Genomic DNA, 21,753 nt, shown 5'->3' with positions numbered 1-21,753 from the left:
TCTATGATTCTATGACAAACAGTCACTTTGCTACTCATGGAATTAGACAACCTAAAGGGGATGAGGCCCCAGCCTCAGTCTCCCCCTTCTGCACAAGCTAGTGGTTTGGAGACAGTGAATGGGGGAGAACATTCTGTACCACATTACCTGCCAGAACATACAACTCCTGTCAGAGTCACCAATGCACTCCCTGCAGGCGCCCTCTGCAAGCCAAATCCCTTCCAGAACTGTTGCACAGATGCGGTATCCACAGGTCCGCTGCATCCCCTCAACTTTGCCTTTTACAGCTACACTATATCCTCTTTTAGTGCTAAATGGAGCTAGTTTATCAGCAATGTGGGGTGATGAGAGTAAGAATTACTTTTCTAAATATGAACCTTGTTCACCATTATCATCATTTCACACACAGTGTTAAAAAAAGTACAGAACATCCAGAGAAGATCAGTTCTGTGACCCTGCCTATAAATATGAGTCCTCAGCCTGGAACACCACAGTATCCTCAAGGCGCATGTGCCAAACAATGGGAAAGCTTACCAAGAGCAAAAGATTCTGCTGAAAGGATTGTGCATAGTGAGATATTTACAACATGCAACAGCCATTTGACTGAGAATGCGATCACGCACCTGAATTTCCCCATGAACACACACAATCTGTGTGTGTCATCTACACTTCCTGTTATTACTCCCATTTTATACAAAACCTTCTCCTCTCTATCCCTTGCACCTCTGGGGTTAGGACACCACTCTAAAGCAGCGAGAGCAACTGCAGCATAATAATAGTCCACCGAATGCATCCGATGAAGTGAGCTGTAGCTCACGAAAGCTTAGGCTCAAATAAATTTGTTAGTCTCTAAGATGCCACAAGTACTCCTTTTCTTTTTGCGGATACAGACTAACACGGCTGCTACTCTAAAACCTGCAGCATAATAGTTTACCCCAAAAGAGTCCAGCTGGGAACTCAGCTAGGAAGCCTTCTTATTCTAAAAACTGATGCTGGGTGCATAGGAGGCCACAGCTGCCACAGGCATCCCACTATTTGCAGCCTCCTCCATACAATGACCTAGGGGAGACTACAGAGCTAATGCAGGGAATGATGCTCTGAAAAAGTCATGTGGGGGACTCTTTCTAAGTAGTATAAAGCTAGCTGGACACTGAGTAGCAGGAGCAAGAAGATCCACTGTGCTAGGGGAGGAGCTGGAAGCCACTGCAGAGGTAGAGAAGCATGGGAAGAAAAATTAGCATCCTAACAGCTAGCACTGAATCAAAAAGCAGCACATATATAACCCACTAGTAAAGTCTGTGCTGCCGTCTCTCTCTAGTGGGTAGTCAATATAAAAGGAAACAGCCTAGTAATCCTGGCAGCTAACAGGACTATCCCTTTAACCAAGTGGTTTGTGCTTCTAAATTTTAATAATGTGCATGAAAGTTGGGGGTTCAATGCTGCTTACAATCCATGGTGAGGAGTGTTACACAAGCATTTAAGATAAAAAAGGTTGGATTATAGATTTTGCTGAAGTTTTAAGTATTGCTGACTAGCAAAAAATAACCCAAACAGCCAGCTACAGTCTGATGTAAAATATATCTTCTACCATGCAGCGCTCATTTACACAGTAGTCAGTGACAACATGCTTGTGAGATGGTTGAAATGCCTGTAGTGCTACTGTGTTTGGCAGCGACTTGCAGTTAGATTGGGTTTTGTCTTCTGAGTGGTTTTTTAAACATACAAATCCTATTTCTTACAAGTGTGATTTCCCTTTTAAAAATCAGTTCTGACATTGCTTTCCTGGTAACAAACTGCTGTTTCCACCATTACTAATTAGTAATGCATCCGATGAAGTGAGCTGTAGCTCACGAAAGCTTATGCTCTAATAAATTTGTTAGTCTCTAAGGTGCCACAAGTACTCCTTTTCTTTTTGCGAATACAGACTAACACAGCTGCTACTCTGAAATCCACCATTACTGTAATTGCTAGACAATATTATAGAAAAAATATCAAGGGTTGCTGTCCTACTGCTACAAAACAGAAGTTCATCATAGTGAAGGCAAAATTCTCAAGCCCACAGCTAGGCCTCTGTGCTCTAAAAATGTGATGCAGTAAATCTTTAAAGAGATAAAAGCAGCTGCTCCTTTCCCACAGCTCCCCCTACCACCTGATCTACATCAACACATGTGAAGAGATTACAAACCTGCACAGTAAAGGAGGTCTGCTGTACTAGCTACACAGCTTGCAAAGAATATATCATGCATTACAACAGCATGCTATTTGCATGTAATAATCACTCAGAAGCCAGCTTCCTTTATATTTATGCAAATATTGAACTTTACTCCACTTTTGGGTAAAGGTGCTATAGGACAAGCAGCTTTTCAGACAAGTGAAATGAGAATCCTCAGTAACTCTTTCAACATTTAATATGGCATTTATGATTTCCTACCAAATCAATACTTTTGCAGTCATACAAAGCAATCAAGCAGACTATGGCGTAAAGCATTATGTCACAATAAAATAGGAGGAAATTTTGACATGGACGTTCTTTTTATTAACTCAGCAGAGAAGAGTCCTAAAGCAGAAAACACGATTGTGATTCTGATCCCAAACATTCTGGTTTTACACCAGCAACTTCAGCCTAAGTCTGTGTAAACGCTAAATTAAACTACATCAAAGTAAATCACTGATTTATATCTGCATAAGGACCAAATCCAGCAAACCGCTGAGCGCCTTCAACTCCCACCGAGCCAGTTAAATTAATCTACCAGGATCAGGCCTCAGTAGCTCAGAATCTGTCTACATGTCAGGAAACTAATCTTGCTACCAGAGAAATTGACTTTCTGATCCCATGTACTATTGTGATTGCTCAGATCAGGTGACACTTTTCTACTGCATTTGAATCCTTGACAACAGCAAGTAGTGCTCTTGATGAGGGTCCCTGTGTTATAGCACTCATTCTCCCCCACCCCTACCAGCTGTCTACTATAGCCTGACTTTGCGACTTAAGAAAAAATTAATCGTGTTTTATTTTAAATATCCACTCCATTTTGTAGGTTCGTTTCTAGCAAATCTCCTCCAGACCTCTTCACTCTGCAAAGCATCCCAGTGGGTTTCTGTTGACAGTCTACAAGAAAGAAAAATGCACTATGTTGATTGCTTTAGGCTTTAATTAAGGAATCACTCAACTTGGAGTAAAATTATTCTCATTTCAGGCTCACTTCTCAGCAATGAATATTTAGCTCCGCTTTTAAATCTTAAAACACTGATGAGAGGCTTAAATACAGGCTAACACTTAGAGCTGTCTGTATTTGATTGCTTTTAAAAAAGGGGGGAGGGATTGATAAGGAATAAGACTTACAGATTTATCTTTTCAATATAATTGTCTGTTTTTTCCAAGACATGACCTTGCATTCTTTATGGTCGTCAGTAGGAGATCTGCCTAATAACTGTAACACTGAGTCCGACTTCATTGTCAATTGAAATAAAACACAGATAGCACAAATAGTAGGCAGCAGATTACTTTGGGGAGATCTCAAAACGTCAGGCTCATTATAAAAAATGTTCTATTATTGAGTTATATTCCCATCTGTTTGTTAAATCACACATTTAGATTTATATTTTAAAGACAGATAAATATAGAAAACAACTTCAAATAGTCACATATGTTCAAAATCCTTTAGGTGGTGTGCTGAAAGCAATGGACAGAGTTAATATTAAAATATACTTCTCTCTGTATTGCAGTGTACTGTGGTTACTAGTTTGTTATGTGATGTTGGGTAAGTCACTTAACCTCTCTGTGCCTTAGTTATCCACCTCTGAAATGGGTATACCTCCCTCATAACGGTATTGTGCGGCTTAGACAGAAAAGGTCAAAACCTATAGTCCTTGCTCTGTGAAAAATCCCATCATCTGATTCAGAATTAGTTCAGGTTTCAGAGTAGCAGCCGTGTTAGTCTGTATTCGCAAAAAGAAAAGGAGTACTTGTGGCACCTTAGAGACTAACAAATTTATTAGAGCATAAGCTTTCGTGAGCTACAGCTCCCGATGAAGTGAGCTGTAGCTCACGAAAGCTTATGCTCTAATAAATTGTTAGTCTCTAAGGTGCCACAAGTACTCCTTTTCTTTTGAGAATTAGTTCACTGACCCGCATACAACTCAGTTTAGTTAGACGATGTATTAACCATGTATGTGGCTGGAAGTGCATCCCATACAACAGCACTTGCTCATGAATGTACAAAAGTGAATTTAAAATGAGAAACAGGCCTTGAACAAACCCTCAGATTCAAACAGCTCCCCAACTTAGGAAAGTTTAGGTGTGAATCTGACATCTGTGGGGGATCCTCATCTGTGAGCAGGTTGAATAAAATCTCTGTGTCTGGACACTTTATGAAAGGTTTGTTCCCAGTTCCCAATCCTGCAGGATCTTATCACTTGAGTCTTACAAAGGGCAATGGGATGGCTCACACAAAGAGAACTGCATTTTGGCGTCCTTGATTAAGATCTGAATTTTTGGTTCAGCTTTCTAAGAAGATACAACACAGATCCCTTCATATCTAGGCCTGTAACATGCCCCATCGCACCTAATTTCCGTTCCCCTTCAGAAGTCTCCTGTTCCATACTGCTCTGAAATAAGCAACTGTGCCCATAATTCTTTTGAAAATGGGTGGCTGATTTTTCACTTATTACAAGTTTGCACTTATCTCTGTGTGGATTATTTTCTTTTTAAAACATATTGGCTTGGATTTCCTCCTCAGTCCTGTTTGTATCTGAAGAATTAGTTACAAAAAACTTTTGCTGTAAAATTCACTTCCTCCAAGCTGCCTTTAAGTGACAAGCAAAACTGAAAGATTATTTATACACATTACCCAAAGCACCGATCGATAAGTGAATGATTTCCAGAAACTGTTCTGCATCACACAGTGTTCCATTATACCAACTTCTAAAAAAATAGGGCTACTAGTGTTCCACTGAAGAATTATATATGTAAGTAGCAGTCAGGATGATTAATTCTTCAAAACTTCCCAGTCTAGTTAATTCTCAAGAGCAGGTGCAGATTATTTCAAACACCACTGTTGATCAGAGAGCACTTGTTTGTACTGACAACAAATGCATGAGAAAGTGCAACATTCTCCACTTCTTGAAGGCTTCAAATCAAGACTGGATGTCTTTCTGGCAGATATGCTATCGCCAAACACAAGCAGGCTCATCACACGACAAGTAGATGGAATACTATGGCAGGCGTTATGCAGGTGGTCAGACTAGATGATCTAATGGCCGATTCTAGCAATGAAATGCAGCCTTCAGAGAACAGGCCAGCACAAAGCATAAGCACCACATTCACGCTTTCAGAAAGCATGTGGGGTGTTCAATTTGTTCAATTAGCATTTTGGTTCAATTAGTCAAGACAAGGCTTAACTGTGACATGGGCCTCAAATTGGACTTTGACACAGGGTTTCACACATCTGTATGAAGATATTCCCTGGCAACTCAAGAATACTGTAAAATAAAGTTTCCAAAGGCGAACTCAGGAACACTTGGACTGACTGTCTCAACACAGAACACATGGATGTACCAGGAAGGTTGTAGGTCGTGCTTTGGAAACTGGGCCCAGAACTAACCATTTTTAATCTTCTCCTGGGAAATAGCTACCAACTTTGTGCGTATGCACCTCTTCCTCTGAGTATCTCAAAGTGCTTCACAATCATTAGAGATTTAAACCTCACCCCTTCCACCGGGAGACAGGTAACCAATATCCCTTTCACAGATGGGAAGCTGAAGCATGAAGAAAACTTCCCCAAGAGTAACAGAGTAAGTCAGTGGCACAGTGAAGAGAAAGACCCAGATCTTCCGACTCCCTGTCTTGTGTTTTAACCACCAGATGATGTTTTCTCTATGCAGAAATGACTCAGGAATAAGGGTTGGTGAACATTCTCTTTGCAGAAGAATATGCAAGGCTCAATTGTTGTGCAATACCAGAGTCCATAGCAGAGAACAGTCGGGAGTCCCAACACTCCAATAAGGGCTCAGATGGGACACTATACCTCAGGCAAGCACAATGCCACCAAGAGCCAACAAGACACATGCCCAGTGTTCCACATTTGGATTGAGTCGAGCTTTGCTGACTCGTGCAGAGAAGCAACAGGCCATAGTTCTACCACCTTTTGGGAATCTAGTACCAGTGCTGGCATTATCCTTGAGCAGTCCTCACTCCCTTCTGTAGTAAAGCAAAGGTCAAAATTAAGTTTGCTCAAGTTATTTCTACCATCAGTAATCAAGATGAATGGATACCTTCTTTAGCTGGTAGGTCTGAAGCCTGTGTGAGGTTGTATACTGAATTAACATCATAACCAATGGTGAACCAGACTGGGTTCTATGCTTGCACCAGGAGACAGAGAGCCAAAAAAATAGCCTCTGATCTCTAGAAATAATGAATAAAGGGAAGTATCTGATATACACTTTCCCTCTTTGTGGACTATCCTAATCACATGTAACCTACAGATATCTAGTTGATACTTCTACTTAAGTTATTGCAGCTAGAAATTCCAATCAAGAATGATAATCTGGTCTGATTGCTTCTTGGAGAAGTCTGAAAAAAGAACTGCAGTCTGCATTGCCTTCTGTGCTCTCGTTCATAAAGAAAATTAATTCTCCAATAATTCAATGAGGAACAAGGTATCTTGAAATGGCTCAAAAAACCACTTTGTCCTCACCCATAACTATTTCACATTGGGGACAATGTATACCTTCAAATCAGCAGCACTGCGATGGGTACCCCCATGGCCCCACAGTATGCCAACATTTTTATGGCTGACTTAGAACAACGCTTCCTCAGCTCTCGTCCCCTAATGCCCCTACTCTACTTGCGCTACATTGATGACATCTTCATCATCTGGACCCATGGAAAAGAAGCCCTTGAGGAATTCCACCAGGATTTCAACAATTTCCATCCCACCATCAACCTCAGCCTGGACCAGTCCACACAAGAGATCCACTTCCTGGACACTACAGTGCTAATAAGCGATGGTCACATAAACACCACCCTATATTGGAAACCTACTGACCACTATTCCTACCTACATGCCTCTAGCTTTCATCCAGATCATACCACTCGATCCATTGTCTACAGCCAAGCGCTACGATATAACCGCATTTGCTCCAACCCCTCAGACAGAGACAAACACCTACAAGATCTCTATCATGCATTCTTACAACTACAATACTCACCTCCTGAAGTGAAGAAACAGATTGACAGAACCAGAAGAATACCCAGAACTTACCTACTACAGGACAGGCCCAACAAAGAAAATAACAGAACGCCACTAGCCATCACCTTCAGCCACCAACTAAAACCTCTCCAACGCATCATCAAGGATCTACAACCTATCCTGAAGGATGACCCATCACTCTCACAGATCTTGGGAGATAGGCCAGTCCTTGCTTATAGACAGCCCCCCAAACTGAAGCAAATACTCACCAGCAACCACACACCACACAACAGAACCACTAACCCAGGAACCTATCCTTGCAACAAAGCCCGTTGCCAACTCTGCCCACATATCTATTCAGGGGACACCATCATAGGGCCTAATCACATCAGCCACACTATCAGAGGCTCGTTCACCTGTGCATCTACCAATGTGATATATGCCATCATGTGCCAGCAATGCCTCTCTGCCATGTACATTGGTCAAACTGGATAGTCTCTACGTAAAAGAATAAATGGACACAAATCAGACGTCAAGAATTATAACATTCAAAAACCAGTCGGAGAACACTTCAATCTCTCCGGTCACTCGATTACAGACTTAAGAGTAGCTATCCTTCAACAAAAAAGCTTCAAAAACAGACTCCAATGAGAGACTGCTGAATTGGAATTAATTTGCAAACTGGATACAATTAACTTAGGCTTGAATAGAGACTGGGACTGGATGAGTCATTACACAAAGTAAAACTATTTCCCCATGTTATTTCTCCCCCCTGCACCCCACTCCCCACTGTTCCTCAGACGTTCTTGTTAACTGCTGGAAATGGCCCACCTTGCTTGTCACCATGAAAGGTTTTCCTCCTTCCCCTCCCACCGGTGATAGCTCATCTTAAGTGATCACTCTCCTTACAGTCTGTATGATAAAATCCATTGTTTCATGTTCTCTCTCTCTCTCTGTGTGTGTGTGTGTGTGTGTAAAAATCTCCCCACTGTATTTTCCACCGAATGCATCCGATGAAGTGAGCTGTAGTTCATGAAAGCTTATGCTCAAATAAATTTGTTAGTCTCTAAGGTGCCACAAGTACTCCTTTTCTTTCTGCGAATACAGACTAACATGGCTGCTACTCTGAAACCTTCTTTTCCAGGAGGGACTAGATCTTGAATTTCCAAGCAAAATCCATGTCCATCTATCTTCTAGATATCTAATATACTTATATGACCCCCATTTCTGTATTACCCGAGTTCCTTATAGTCTTTAGCGCATTTATCCTCAACACCTCTGTGAGGTAGGAGTGCTATTCTCCCCATTGTACAGATGGAGAAGTTGAGGCGTGGATAGATTAAGTCACTTACCCTAGGTCACACAGGAAGACTGTGGCAGAGCAGGGTCTTGAACCCAGCTCTCCCTTGTGCTAGACTAGTTCCCTAACCACTGTGCAACACAACTCTGCAGAGAATCCTCCTACTGGAGGAACAGCACTAGTGCTATTAGTACAGCCCTCATAATCTAATAGAAGCTGCAACACAAGGCAGGGATTTTGGCAAGTAGATCATCACAATCATAAACCCATAGTCACTGAAGCTGTGGCTCGTCCTTCCCCAAACCCTTTCGCACAGTGCTGTGAGAAAGCTGCAGTGGAGACCAGAGTGAGCAGAATCCACACACACACACACACACACACACACACAGTAGCATAAAGGTTCTGCTGTGCTTAGGGCCTTCTGGAGCAGGAATGAAGGAGGTGGGGCAGGATTTGCTTCAAAGATATTCATTAGAGTTTCTGCTAAACCAAAATTGCTTGGGCTATTTTAGTGCTGTGGAACAAGTTCATAATGGCAGCAAAGCCAAACCAAACCGTCCACATCAAATAATATTTATCATCATGTGTGTGTTTACAGAAAACTTGTTACAGTTTTCTTTGTACTCCTGACTCTTCCCGGCATGTAACATCAATCAAAAATGTGTAACGTGGATTACTATGCAAATACCCCAGGCATAAAGAAAAGTCTCCTCCCCTTCTCCATTCTTGCACATTCTTTAAAGTTGAATGTACGTTAGTTCTTGAATTAAATTAAATTTCAGAGCATTTCTCGCTTTCTATTTTGTCTGCTTTATTTTAAATCCGAACAGATTTTTGGTTTTTAGAAAGGGGTGGAGAAAAAAAAGAACGCGCCTTCTGTGGGATGGTCTGTAATCCTCTGAATCAACACCAAAAATGGACTATAAAATATGGTTCAATTTTCAAAAGTACTCACCAAAGATAAAACTGCGTAAGAGCTGGAGCATGAATGCGGACTATCTACTGTACTAAAACAGGGTTCTACTTAAAACACGTGTGAAACGGAATATCACACTGAAAGATCTATGACCAGAATATTCTAACTTGGATGTTTTATATTAGTATGCAAAATGCACACTTAGGTCCCTAAACAGATAGAGGCAAAATTTTTCAGTGCTGAGTACATCTGAAAATCAGGCTTCTAATTTCAATTCAGGCACCTAAATATGCGTTTAAAAAGCCCATCTTTAGATATCAACATTTGAAATCATGGACAATTATTTGGAGCTCTCTGACTGATGTCATCATTAGCTGGCTGATAATAAATACAGTATCTGACAAAGTATGATCCACGGTAACATTTTTAAGAGATAATAAGTGACAGAGCAGCCTAAAACCCCCATGTTCAAAAGCCATTTAGACACTTATGAGCCTAAATCCCACTGAAAATCAATGGGATTAAGCTCTCGAGTCACTTGGAAAAATGGAACTTGGACACATTTGAAATTTTGATTTTTTCTGGAACTCCCAATAAGATTTTGCAGCGTTGAGGTATCAAGTTTCAGGAAGAAATTTGGCAGTCTTTCCATAACCAGTGCACCTAAGTGATCTGTGCTGCTTTACTTTCCCGTGTGCTATTTCAATGAGCCATTAACCCTAACAGTTCATGTGTCTCTCTCTGGGCCAAATTTATTTTTTCTGATGACATATTCCTGGTTAAGTTCAATATTCAACATTTTTTGAGTATTTAGGTGATTTGTTAAATAGGCCAAGACCTCCAGACGGAGGTCTCTCTCCATGCTGTTCTGGCAGCTCTTACCTCTTTATGTCTCCAGCTATGGCCATCTCCTTCTGATTCGGCTCTGGGTATTTGGAAGGCTCTCTGGATTAGATATTTTGAGCTCTTAAAGACTGAAACCTCACCAGTATGTAACAGCATTATTTGGCTTCAGATCAAATTGGTTTCTTTACATGAATTAGTTTACTAGCAATTAAACTATTTCAACTCAGAAGCTAAACTGGAATACTTAGAAAGTACAGAGTGGCAGTCTCATTCTTAACAATTCCCACATACGTATTGGGAAGAGAACCATCTTACAACCTATTATGGACTTGGTAGGCAATCTGCATTGTAGGGAACACCAAGTTTACGTTCCCTGCTGAATACAGGTTGTTGTAACTTCCAAGTTGTTTTCCACTACTGACCTTAGCATCTGAGTATGCATAACAATGCAGTTCCAGGTACTTGACGATCCAGAAAAAACTTCCAAGAACTCCGAGAAGTTGCTTTACACCACATCAGTATGTAATTAGGTTTAAAGTCTGCAGATGCTGCTCTTTGTATGGTGCATGGATTTCATATCCAGAAACCCCTGGTTTAATAGGTTCTGTTTAATTTATACTATCACTTATATCAAGATAACTTAGCACCCTTGGGATGTTATTTCTAATCTGATCCTCAAATCATAGCTGTTGCCATAACAATGGAGAAATCTGATGCCTGATCAAGAAGAAGAAGAAAAAAAAAACACCTTGCACAATGTGGGATTTTCTAGCTCTCCGAGAAAAAGGTGTAGGTGGAAGTTTTGATACTAGGATAATGTCATAAAACACTGTCCCTACTGTGACCTGATTCCATCAGAAAAATGTGGGCAGACATATATTTCAATCATATTTTTAAAAAAACAAACACTTAAAATAAATAAGTAACAATAATGGTAACAGCTTGCATTTTAGCCATCTACTTCATACCTTTGTCCACCGTGATAGCAGGAGATTAAAGAACTGAACCATAATGAACACCCCTACTCCATGAACCATTTATCTTACCCTACTATTAAGTCTCCCAGTCCTGCTGAACTAACAATTACAGAAGCAGCACATTTATCAGACTGTTCCATCAGTAGCATCATTAGTTAAGTGCCAGTCATTACAGGGAGTTTTAGCTGTTTCGAGGTAAACATTTCCCGAGGTTGTTGCATCAAATACAGGTTAAATTGTCACACTTGCTAACCCGAGATAAATCCTGCAATTTCACTCTTACCTTCCCACCCAGTTATCATGCACACGTCAACCACTGAACAACCCACAACATGACATATGTATTGCTACATATATAACAAAGTTAGAAGAAAAATACTCATCTTTAAGCTTAAACTACTTACAGTATCTTACCACTGGGGCCTCCACTGAAGCCTTATCCTATTATTCTGAATACACTGCACCTTTGTGTTTCTGGGTTACTTTTATGTTTTGCTTATACCTGGACTCAGCTGGTTTGAATTTTACTTTTGTCTATATTCCCAAGGTGATACTTGCTTATATCCATCTAGCCTGTTCTACACTCACATTGATTGTTTAATGATAACTAATGTAATCACTTAGCAGAACTACTTTACTCCAGTGAGGGCTGCATCTCCACATTCCTTTCCACATTTTTTCTTTTTTTACTGAAATAAAAGACACTTGCATAATAAAATACTGGATGCTTACATGTTAGGGTGATGTTTTCCTCATTTTGCCTTTGTTCGTTAGGCAAAGCAATTTCTACACACATAATAATAAACTAAGTCTTGTATCCAAAAGCTAAATTCAACTGATTTACAGTCAGACTTAGCAGTCCTCTCTTTTCTTCAAAAGCAACTGGATGTGAAGTTTTGGAACAGTAACATGAGAGCAGTCACCACCAAGAGATAACAATGGCATCAGTAACTGTGCATCTTCTGCTGAAGAAGAGAGCAATGTTCTTCAGCAGATGCACCAATAAAACCTTTACATCATTCTCTCTACTGCGTTGGTGTGTACAGATGTATTTGTCCACTGTGCAATGTAAAAACAAAATCATATATTAAAAGCTAGGACTGTAAAATTGCACTTACCTGGAACAAAGCTTCCCTGGACCACCTCTTTATAGGCCCACCAGCCCTCATGGATTTTTGGTGAATTCTGTTGAGCTGGAAGGAAACAACCAAAGAAACCATAAAACATTAAGAAAACCTCAATAATACAAGGTTTCAGAGTAGCAGCCATGTTAATCTGTATTCGCAAGAAGAAAACGAGTACTTGTGGCACCTTAGAGACTAACAAATTTATTTGAGCATAAGCTTTCGTGAGCTACAGCTCACTTCATCGGCTTATGCTCAAATAAATTTGTTAGTCTCTAAGGTGCCACAAGTACTCCTTTTCTTTTTTCAATAATACAAGCAATTTCAAAACTCTTAAAAAACAACAATCTGTAGTGACCTAAGACGTCACAGCAATCATTATGCTGCATACGATGGACACTCAGAACTTCCTGGCAGCAGTGGAGCTAAAACTCAGATTGTCCTGTGCAGATCCCTACTACCTAAGCTAACAGAGAACCTCTGTTAGCAATATTGAGTCTGTCACACACAACTGAGCAGTTCTGAATCCACATCCACCAGAGAATATTGGCATGACTGAATTTTATATATACACACACACACACACACACACACACATCAACACTACTGTATTTAGTTCACTACAATATTACATCTTAAAGAATTTCAAAGTGCTTCACACACGTGTATTGCTTCATACAGAACCACCAAAATTCAGCCTCTTCTGGGCTGGTGGGAAGCAATGTGTGGAGGGCAATGGAACACTGCATTGCACAATGGACACTATGGGTCAAGAAAAAATTATTAAAGAATGGCCCATTGTCTCTGTATAGACATATCTGTTATGTTCAGACTCTTCCAGGACTTTTCAGTTAATCATTCTGAAAAGCATTACACCATTTGAAACAGTTTTCACATGTTTGTAGCACCAAAAAGTAATTTGAATCAAACATCCAGTTTTAATTTAAAACGATGGGATGGCAGCAAACGTCATATTTGTTCCATTGTTTTGTAAGGTGGGGGGGCTAATTGGGGTGGGGGGAGATCAGCTAAACGGAAAGAAAAAGGGAAGAAGGGTGAGAAGAACAAGGCAGAGGAAGAGCGGCAGGTGTGAAGTGAAAAGACTGAAGTGAGGGAGAGGAACACGGTAGGTTGGAGCAAACAATCAGCACAGGGCAGAAGAAGTCAGAACATTTTACTGTTTGACTGGAATGTCCTAAGGGCTCAAGATCCCTTCTTAGCTGCTTGTGGGGCCTACTGGCTCAAGCCTCTGCCTGGCTTCTGTTTGCTGCGGTCCACAAAGCCACATGGTGGGGGGGGGGGGGGAGAGGAAAGGCAGCAACTGGGTCATTGTCCTGCCCGAGTGTGCATGAGGGGTCTCCCCTATACACTTCTGGGTGCTGGGAGGGGAGAGGTGGCCCCAGCTGTGCCCCACTTTACACCGCTCCCAACCCTGGCCCAGTGCAGCAGTCCCTTCTTTGGCTGCTTCTGGTCCTATAGGCTGTCATACACAAGTATAATGATGCACCCCATCACTGGTTCTTATCACATGTATAAATGAAAATACAGTTCAAAATATATTAATCAGTCTAGAATAGCTAGAAATGTACGGACTCCTCCACCCAATTAACTAACTACACCAAGTCATAAGAATAATTTTTTTTTTTAAAAAAGTGTCCCACCCTCTCTTCCTAACATAGGCCCCAACCCTGCCAACACTTACATCTATACTTGACTCAAGCATAGGGAGTAGACCCACTAAAGCCAATAGGACTACTTATGTGAATAAAGTTAAGCACATGCATAACTCTTTGGCAGGGTTGGGCCTAAATCTCCTCCATCGAATTAGTAAAGGAGCATCATTCATGATCTGCAGTCATTGGATATTTCAGCCCATGTATATTTGTCCAAGTTGCTTCAGCTTTGTTAGTGGTGGTTGCAAGAGATTCCTACGCACTGCCCCTCCTTTTTTGGGGGCGGGAGGAACTGTAATAGATGCAAAGATCCTTGTCACAGTTTGCTTCAGATTCTGTTGAACATGAGGTAGGGACACAACACATTCCATAAATCCCTATCTACGGAAGCTGTCTCTGAAGAACTAGTTCAAAGCTCTTTATCAGGTAGAGACAAAGGCTGCAACAGATCCAGTATCACTTTATGACAAAGGAGCTGGGGGAGGAGTCATATAGTAAGAGCAATACCCTAGGAGCTCTGCCATACCATGCCACTCTATCAGCATGCACAAATGCACTCCAGTTTTCTTATTTATACTAGCCCCCACCCTTTGTTTTTAATTTGCGTTAATGCTTGATGGTACTTACCCCATTTATCAAATTTTGATAACAAATACTACCCAGATAGCAACAGTTTTTGACCAATGTGATTCTTTGGCTGGAACCAATTTTAACATACAAGATTTAGTTAAACTAGTAAGAGGTACATGAGAAGACAAATATAACTTTTGGTTTGATTGTCCTGGGCCTTCATCTGTGGGGTGAGGAGCAGCCCCATCTCTTGTTGAATTCAATCAAGGTACTGCGGTGATAGGGATGTCTACATACCCACAACACCATGGTGTCTGATGGCATCACAAACATTAATTACAGCACAGGAGTTTCATTATTCCTATTACTTAGACTGTAAGCATTTTGTGGGCATAGACTGTTTTTTGCTATGCATTTGTACAGCACCTAGCATAATGCAGCCCTGATCTACGACTAGAGCCCTTAGACAACAACAATATAAATATTAATTTTACACATAGTTAAACCAAAAGGACAGAGCTATAATGGCCAAAGTTTTCAAACCTGGGTGCAAAAGGTTATGCTCCTAAATAAAACTGGTCTGATTTTCAAAAATGCTGAACACCTGCCGATCCCATGGAGTTCAGTGGGATTTATGCGTGTTCAGCACTTTTGAAAATCAGGCCACTTCTAATTAGCTGTCTAAAGTATGCATTTAGGAGCTGAAATTGAGGCACCCACGTGTGAAAACTCTTTAGTGACTGGTCTGAAGTCGCAGAGGAACTGAGTGGCAGAGCCAGGAACTGAAACCGCCCGAGTCCTAGGTCAGTGTTTTATCCACACGACCGTTACTCCTCTTAGTAAGCAAATCAGAATTGCACCAACGTTTATCACCACAGTGTGAACTCTGTCAACTAAAAAAGAAAATGTTCAAATTGCATGGACAGGTACAAAAAACAAACAAACTTGTATTTCATTTCAATAGGTATTTCAAAAGATGAAGCCTAAACACTTAAATGTTCCTGACCTCAAGTATTTTCATATGCTCGGAGTATTACGGAAACCTCAGCTATCCAGTGTACCACTAGCTTATATTTTTCTGTATATAGTTTATTCTGAAGCCCTTGCACTATGAGTGACAACTTCTGAAAGTAAACATGCAGTCACAAAGAAATGCTGGAGTTAGCAGCTTCCTTTATAATTTCATCTTGAGTTCAGATATTTTATACAAGAGACTCAATTACCCCCGAGAAAATTCCTAGAATCTAATGGCAGTACATTTGTTGATTAAAAATTACAAAGAGGTCATAATCTGACTAAAAAGTATAGAACATGAGCATCGTTACACACTGTTGTAAGTCAGTCATAAGCGGTATTTATTTGGTTTCTCTTGACAATTTGAGTGACTGATTGCAAACAGCAGAAACAAGAGTAAAACCAAACTCAGTTAATGATATGGACAAAGACAGAAATCTTCTGGTTATGAGAAACCAAAGCACAGCCATTATAGCATCGGAACTGTGTGGGTACCCAGGGTTCTTGCAGTACTGGGGCTGTGTCAGTACAACAGGAAACATTTAACTAGAATTGCTGTTCCACTGGGCACTCTGTACATTTTATAGATCATCATTCAACATTTCTATTGGAGTCTAGAAACCTCAAACCAGGTGTGGCTTCATTGTGTTAGGCACTATATAACATATAGACAATGACAGTACAACAATTGTGAGCTCACTGGGCAGGCACTATCTGGATATCAAGTATTCAGATCATAAACCTCACCCGATCCTGCAGTCTGATCTGTACAGGAGGACCCCCATGCCTGGGTATTCCAGAAGATCTGGAGTGGCGGTCCATATGTGCAGAGGGTTCCGACCTACGTATATCAGATTGCAGGACAGATGCCTCACTAGGGTCAAGCTATGTCACTATTTGGATGAAGACCTCCATAAATTCACAGCAACTACAAGAAGTTAGAGACATGGTCCATCAGAAGATGTTCTTGCCTCCAAGTCAGCACAGAACAGTTCTCTGCATTGGTGCTAAGGGGTTCTGAGAGCTGCTGTTGGTAATGCCTTTCAGAGAAGATCTAATAGCACGCTATTGACCATTATTAAAAATTCCATGATGCTTCAGCAAAAATAGAGGGAGTTCCAAATCAAATCTAGGAATTATTCCGCCTATTTAAAATCCCACTGCAGTTTAAAATTATGCTGAAGTGTCACCATAGCATTATTATACACAGCTGAATAGTTTCCCATAGGAGGTTGCATTTCAGTAATGGATGAAGTAATATATACATAGACACACTTTATAAAGATCTTGGGGATGAAGGGCACTATATAAATGCAAATTTTTTTTTATTATAACCAATATAGGTACACAGAGCAGAGAAACCACCAATCTTACCCATTTTATAGCCAACCCTAAAGTTGTATGCAGTGATCCATTTCAGACCATCCAGAAGGTGGCAGGGGGAAAGAAATAATTGTTTAATAGAATCCTCATAACAAAACTAACGTACCAAAAACACACTGATTCTGTTGTGACGTCCCCTCCCTTCCATTTAATAAAGCTAATACCAGAAAAGGTAAGATATTGCCCTCCTTTTAAACTTTTCTGCATTAGCATGGAAAGCCATCATTCTCAGCTGGGTGAAATGAAACAAGGAAACTTGGTTATCAAGGCTTTGTACTAAATAATTGGATGTCTGTACAACTGTTTCAGCTACAGTAGAAAGGCATGACCTGGCATCACTCTATGCATTCCACAGATATCACATCTTTATCCGTTCAGCACACATGAAATTACACGTATAAAAGTCATTTAGGAAGCAAGTATGTTGAGATACCATATCACAGACATTTAAAACATCCAAGATAAGGCAAGAGCATTGCTGGGACCATTGTTGTATTATGGCAGTCTGTAGCCACCAAGGAAATCAAGAGGAAGCCAATGGTGTTGCTGTCAGAGGGCAGCTAGAGAGATAATCCCCTTCCTTGAACCCTGAACCTCAACATTTAATACCAGTTCAAGCAAACATCATTCAAAAATTATGCAGAGAGTCATTGAACATGACTTTGCACTCCGCTGTGCAGATAAAGTAAGCCTGGTGCCAGAGACCTGTTTTGACAGATCCTACAGGGACTTGCAATGGAATGGAAAAAACCAGACTCATGAAGCCTTCATTTCAGAGTGAAGGAGAAAAAAAGATAAAAGAAGAGTGAGTGTGTTCCAAAACCCTTCCCTTCTAACCAACGTGCTAATTAGCATGAAGCAAAAGGTCTTATTTGATAAGCAAGGAGTCCTGTTCTTATTTTTGAAACTTAATCACACCCAAAGCTGGATTAGTAATGCAACTGTGCCGTAACCACAGGATTGTAAAATAAAGATGAACGGCATATGGACTCTCCAGCTGAAATCCTATCTGTGATACTTGCACCTGATGCACATCCAGTATGTGGTCTCTATGCTACCTATAGTCATGCCCATCTGACATGATGGCCTTGCACCGCTCAGAAACAGATTGACTTTATAGTTTAGTTATTCGCCAAGAAATGAGGCTTTTTACATCTGTAGCATTCATGATGCTGCAAATAGCATAATTCCCTCAGTGTGCCTCATTTAATCCACTTGAAGGAAAATGGAAATGTATGACCCCCCCCATACTTTATCACAACTCCTCCACTGCTGTGTCACATAAATGAGACCCTGGATTTATTTATTTAGGTATTTCTAGGTTTCCATTGCAATGGTAATTAACGGTACTTCATTTCATACACTGCTTAAATGCACATGATCATGTCTCGCCCGAGTGGCTGGCCCTTATAAATGATAAAGGACGGCTACTTACTTAAAAATTGAATGAGTCACTCCTTTAAAGCTCGGTTTTTGCCACTGATGGTCCCAGATTCCATCCCCCCCTTGCATTCAGTGTTTTGCATTATTTAATTTATTGAAAGACTCTATACAATTTATATATATACAACACACACCACAACACACACACACACACAGCATACATACACAATATGTGGAAACATCCAAAACTGCTCAGTTCAAAGGCATCAATCCACAATTCAAATTATGGGTACATGAAATTAACACACAAGTCCAAGTTGGATTTAAGAATAAAGGAAGGAGAGAAAGAAGATGAGACTGTTTGGGATGACAAAGCTTGGCACAATTCTGGCCACTAGTTTATATTTCTGCCATATCTATATTCCAGGAATTCCTCCATCCACCCTAATTGTTAATTATTAGTCTTACTTTGGTCAAATATCATTCAATCAACTTTCCAATTCCTCAACACAACAAAAAAAGCCATCTTAACAGCAGGGAATATGGATGTGACCAACGTAGCAATAATGTCTTCACCCAAAATATTCCTTGTGCAATCCATTTCTCGTACTTACATAATAAATGCTCCATTTTATTAAGTTATATAGAAGTACTAAAGTTATGGACTGAGTTACTCCCCTTTCCCAACATTAGTTCATTACACCGAGTTCTTCAAACCATATAGACCATATTGTTTGGCAACTCCACAGCATGTGCCCAATTTAAGAATTGGATGAGGTCAAATCTGAGTTGTCTGCTTGAAGTCCAGTGCATTTGATGTAACATATTGAGCTAGCTGAAGCCATGTGATGAGGTGTTTGTAGAATTCCTCCTCAGTGCTCACTGATGAAAGCATATTTAAATTGGGATTTCCCATCTAAATTTCAGATTGTAATTAATGGTGGTGTCGGTTTTATCCATTTAGGATTGTATTACACACTTCTGAGAATAGCTGCTTCTTTGTGGTATTACCTACACTATAAACATGATGAAGAGGAGAAAAGTTTAGAAGGAGATGATGTATTTGTGAGGAAAATTAAGAATCCACAAGTTTTCATTTCTGATCTGCTCACAGATCTAATCTGATGACTCATTTCAAATACCTAAATCAGTATATTGTACAGAATCTTTAGACTTCCCCCATCCTGGGAAGCATCACTGAATCTGTGGGTCCACCATAAAAGCTATGGCAATTAGGAGAGACTGTCTGCCCCTAGGAACAGATAATGCACAGAAGCATTTTCCCAAGAGCGCTGCTAGCATCCTTATTGTCGTCTGTAAATGCCATTTGCAGACGGAATCCGAAGTGCTACATTCCTGTTTCCCTTTAAGGGTGACAGAATGTTGCAATGATCTCCATTTGCCACAAAGCTCCCTCTCTTTCTCAGTGTTGACATCAGTGGTCTCTGAAAGTAAGTACCTGTGTTGGTATACTGCCATTACATCAGACCCCTTTCAACATAGCAGTATAGAAGAAATAGGTATATTATACAGAAGAGATAGGACATACCTGTGGCTTTCATTTAATCAGACTATTGCAGATGTATCTCATTTTGGAGTAAACACTATGTTGCATGGGCAACTCCCCATCAGTTCCTTCTCCACCCAAACATCCCCTAAGGAACAGTCCAAAGCAGAGGGGAAGGAGAGTAGGTAGTAGAGCACCGTAAGGGGACACATCTCAAAGAATTGCAGCTACCACACAAAGCGAAAAGTAACCTCTTCTTCTTCAAGTAGTGTCCCTGTGGTATTCCCTTTAGGTGACTTCCAAGCAGTACCCTAGATGGAGGAGGGAGCTTCAAAATAGAGTCCAGAACTGAATACTACAGAACCAAGTGCTGCATCAGGTCTGACAGCATGAATCAGGGCAGAACATTTCGAAAACGTGGTAAAACCCATGTAGTGGTCCTATATATTTCAGATGCTGGTACATTCTTCAGTAACGCCATAGATGTAGCCTGTGATCTGGTTGAATGTACTATCACCCTTGGGGGTAGGGGAGAATGAATGCCTGCAGCATTATAACAACTGATAATACATCCAGATATTCATCTCGATAGTCTCTGAGTAGAGATCGAGGATCCCATGAATTTATCCATGAAGGAAGTGAAGAGCCTAGATGACTTCTTAAATGGCTTGGCCCTATCTAAGTAGAAGGCCAACAACCTTCTAACATACACAGTATGTAAACAGGATTCCTGTAGAGAGCTGTGTGGTTTTGGGAAAAAACACTGGTAGATGATGGGACTGATTGAGGTGGAGCTCCAAAAGAATCTTAGGTAAGAATATAGGGTGAGGATGTAAAGAGCCATTTTCTTTAAAGAACACCATAAAATGGGGGAGGAGGGGGAAATCTGACTTCAAGGCTCCAATCTCCCTGACCCTATGGGCCAATGTCGTAGCTACTAAAAAGGCTGTCTTCATAGATAAACCACTGGGAACCTGTTTCCGGTTTCATTTGAGTGGAGATCTCATAAGGTAACTGAGTATCAGGTTGAGGTCCCAGGTCGGAGTAGAGTTTCTAATCGGTGGATAGAGATTCCACAAATCTTTAATAAACCTAGATGATACCAGGTGATCCAATATGAGAATCCTTCTACTGGATATAAAAGGCTGCTACTGCAAGCCAACGAGCTTACTTGAACTAATTGATTGACCTAAAGAAATCAGGGTTAACAGATAATCCAGAATGACTGAAGTGGCACTGACTCAAAGTAGGAGAAGAAAGAATCTCTTCCATTTTTGCAGTAAGTAGTGCAGGTTGTTCCCTTACTATTCAGTAACACCTTTTGTACTTCTGTGGAGCAGGAGGATTCTAACCCTGTGAACCACAGGGGAACCATGCCCTGAGGTGGAGGAACTACTAGGTTGGGATGAGGCACAAGACCCGCATTCTGTGTCAGAAGATGAGGAGTGGTGGGTGTTTGAACGATGGTAGACAGAGAGGTGAAGCAGATAAGAGTACCAAGTTTTGTCTCACCCAAGTCCGAGAACTATCAGGATAAGATCAGACAGGCCAGAGCCAGAGTTATCCACCCTTAGCAGCAGCGTAGAGGAGACACAGAGAACAGGCTCTTCTTCCAAGACTGATTTTCTCTCTTCTATCTCCTTTCTCCAGTGAAGGAATTATAGCTGCCAGAGTTAGCATCCTGAACTTCTGAGATTTTACAAACTTGCTTAGAAGTCTTAGATCCAGATCAGACTCCAACTCCATCTTCCTTTGAGACAAGGAAATACTTTGAGTAAAATCCTTGCCCTTGTGAGGAGGAGCAAACTGGCTCTAAAGCTTCTAACTGAATGAGAGTTCATTTCTTTTCTCAATAAAAGCATGAGAGAGA

At 40.7% G+C, this 21,753-nt stretch overlaps 1 protein-coding gene across 4 annotated transcripts in view; it reads right to left on the bottom strand.

Moving 5' to 3' along the window:
• The window catches only part of CA10 (carbonic anhydrase 10), a 343,800-nt gene that overhangs the window by 277,709 nt on the left and 44,338 nt on the right, over nucleotides 1-21,753 (bottom strand). For 3 of the 4 annotated variants that reach the window (XM_038371154.2, XM_038371155.2, XM_043496471.1), the window contains exon 3: nucleotides 12,348-12,422. The exons of the other annotated variant lie outside the window; for it this stretch is intronic. In XM_038371154.2, coding sequence (XP_038227082.1) covers nucleotides 12,348-12,422 — 75 coding nt within the window. The remainder of the gene's footprint in view (nucleotides 1-12,347; nucleotides 12,423-21,753) is intronic. 4 annotated transcript variants of the gene reach the window in all.

Source organism: Dermochelys coriacea, chromosome 14 (assembly GCF_009764565.3).
Source record: "Dermochelys coriacea isolate rDerCor1 chromosome 14, rDerCor1.pri.v4, whole genome shotgun sequence".
Classification (NCBI taxonomy): Eukaryota; Metazoa; Chordata; order Testudines; family Dermochelyidae; genus Dermochelys; species Dermochelys coriacea.
This window is presented reverse-complemented; position numbering and strand designations above follow the sequence as displayed.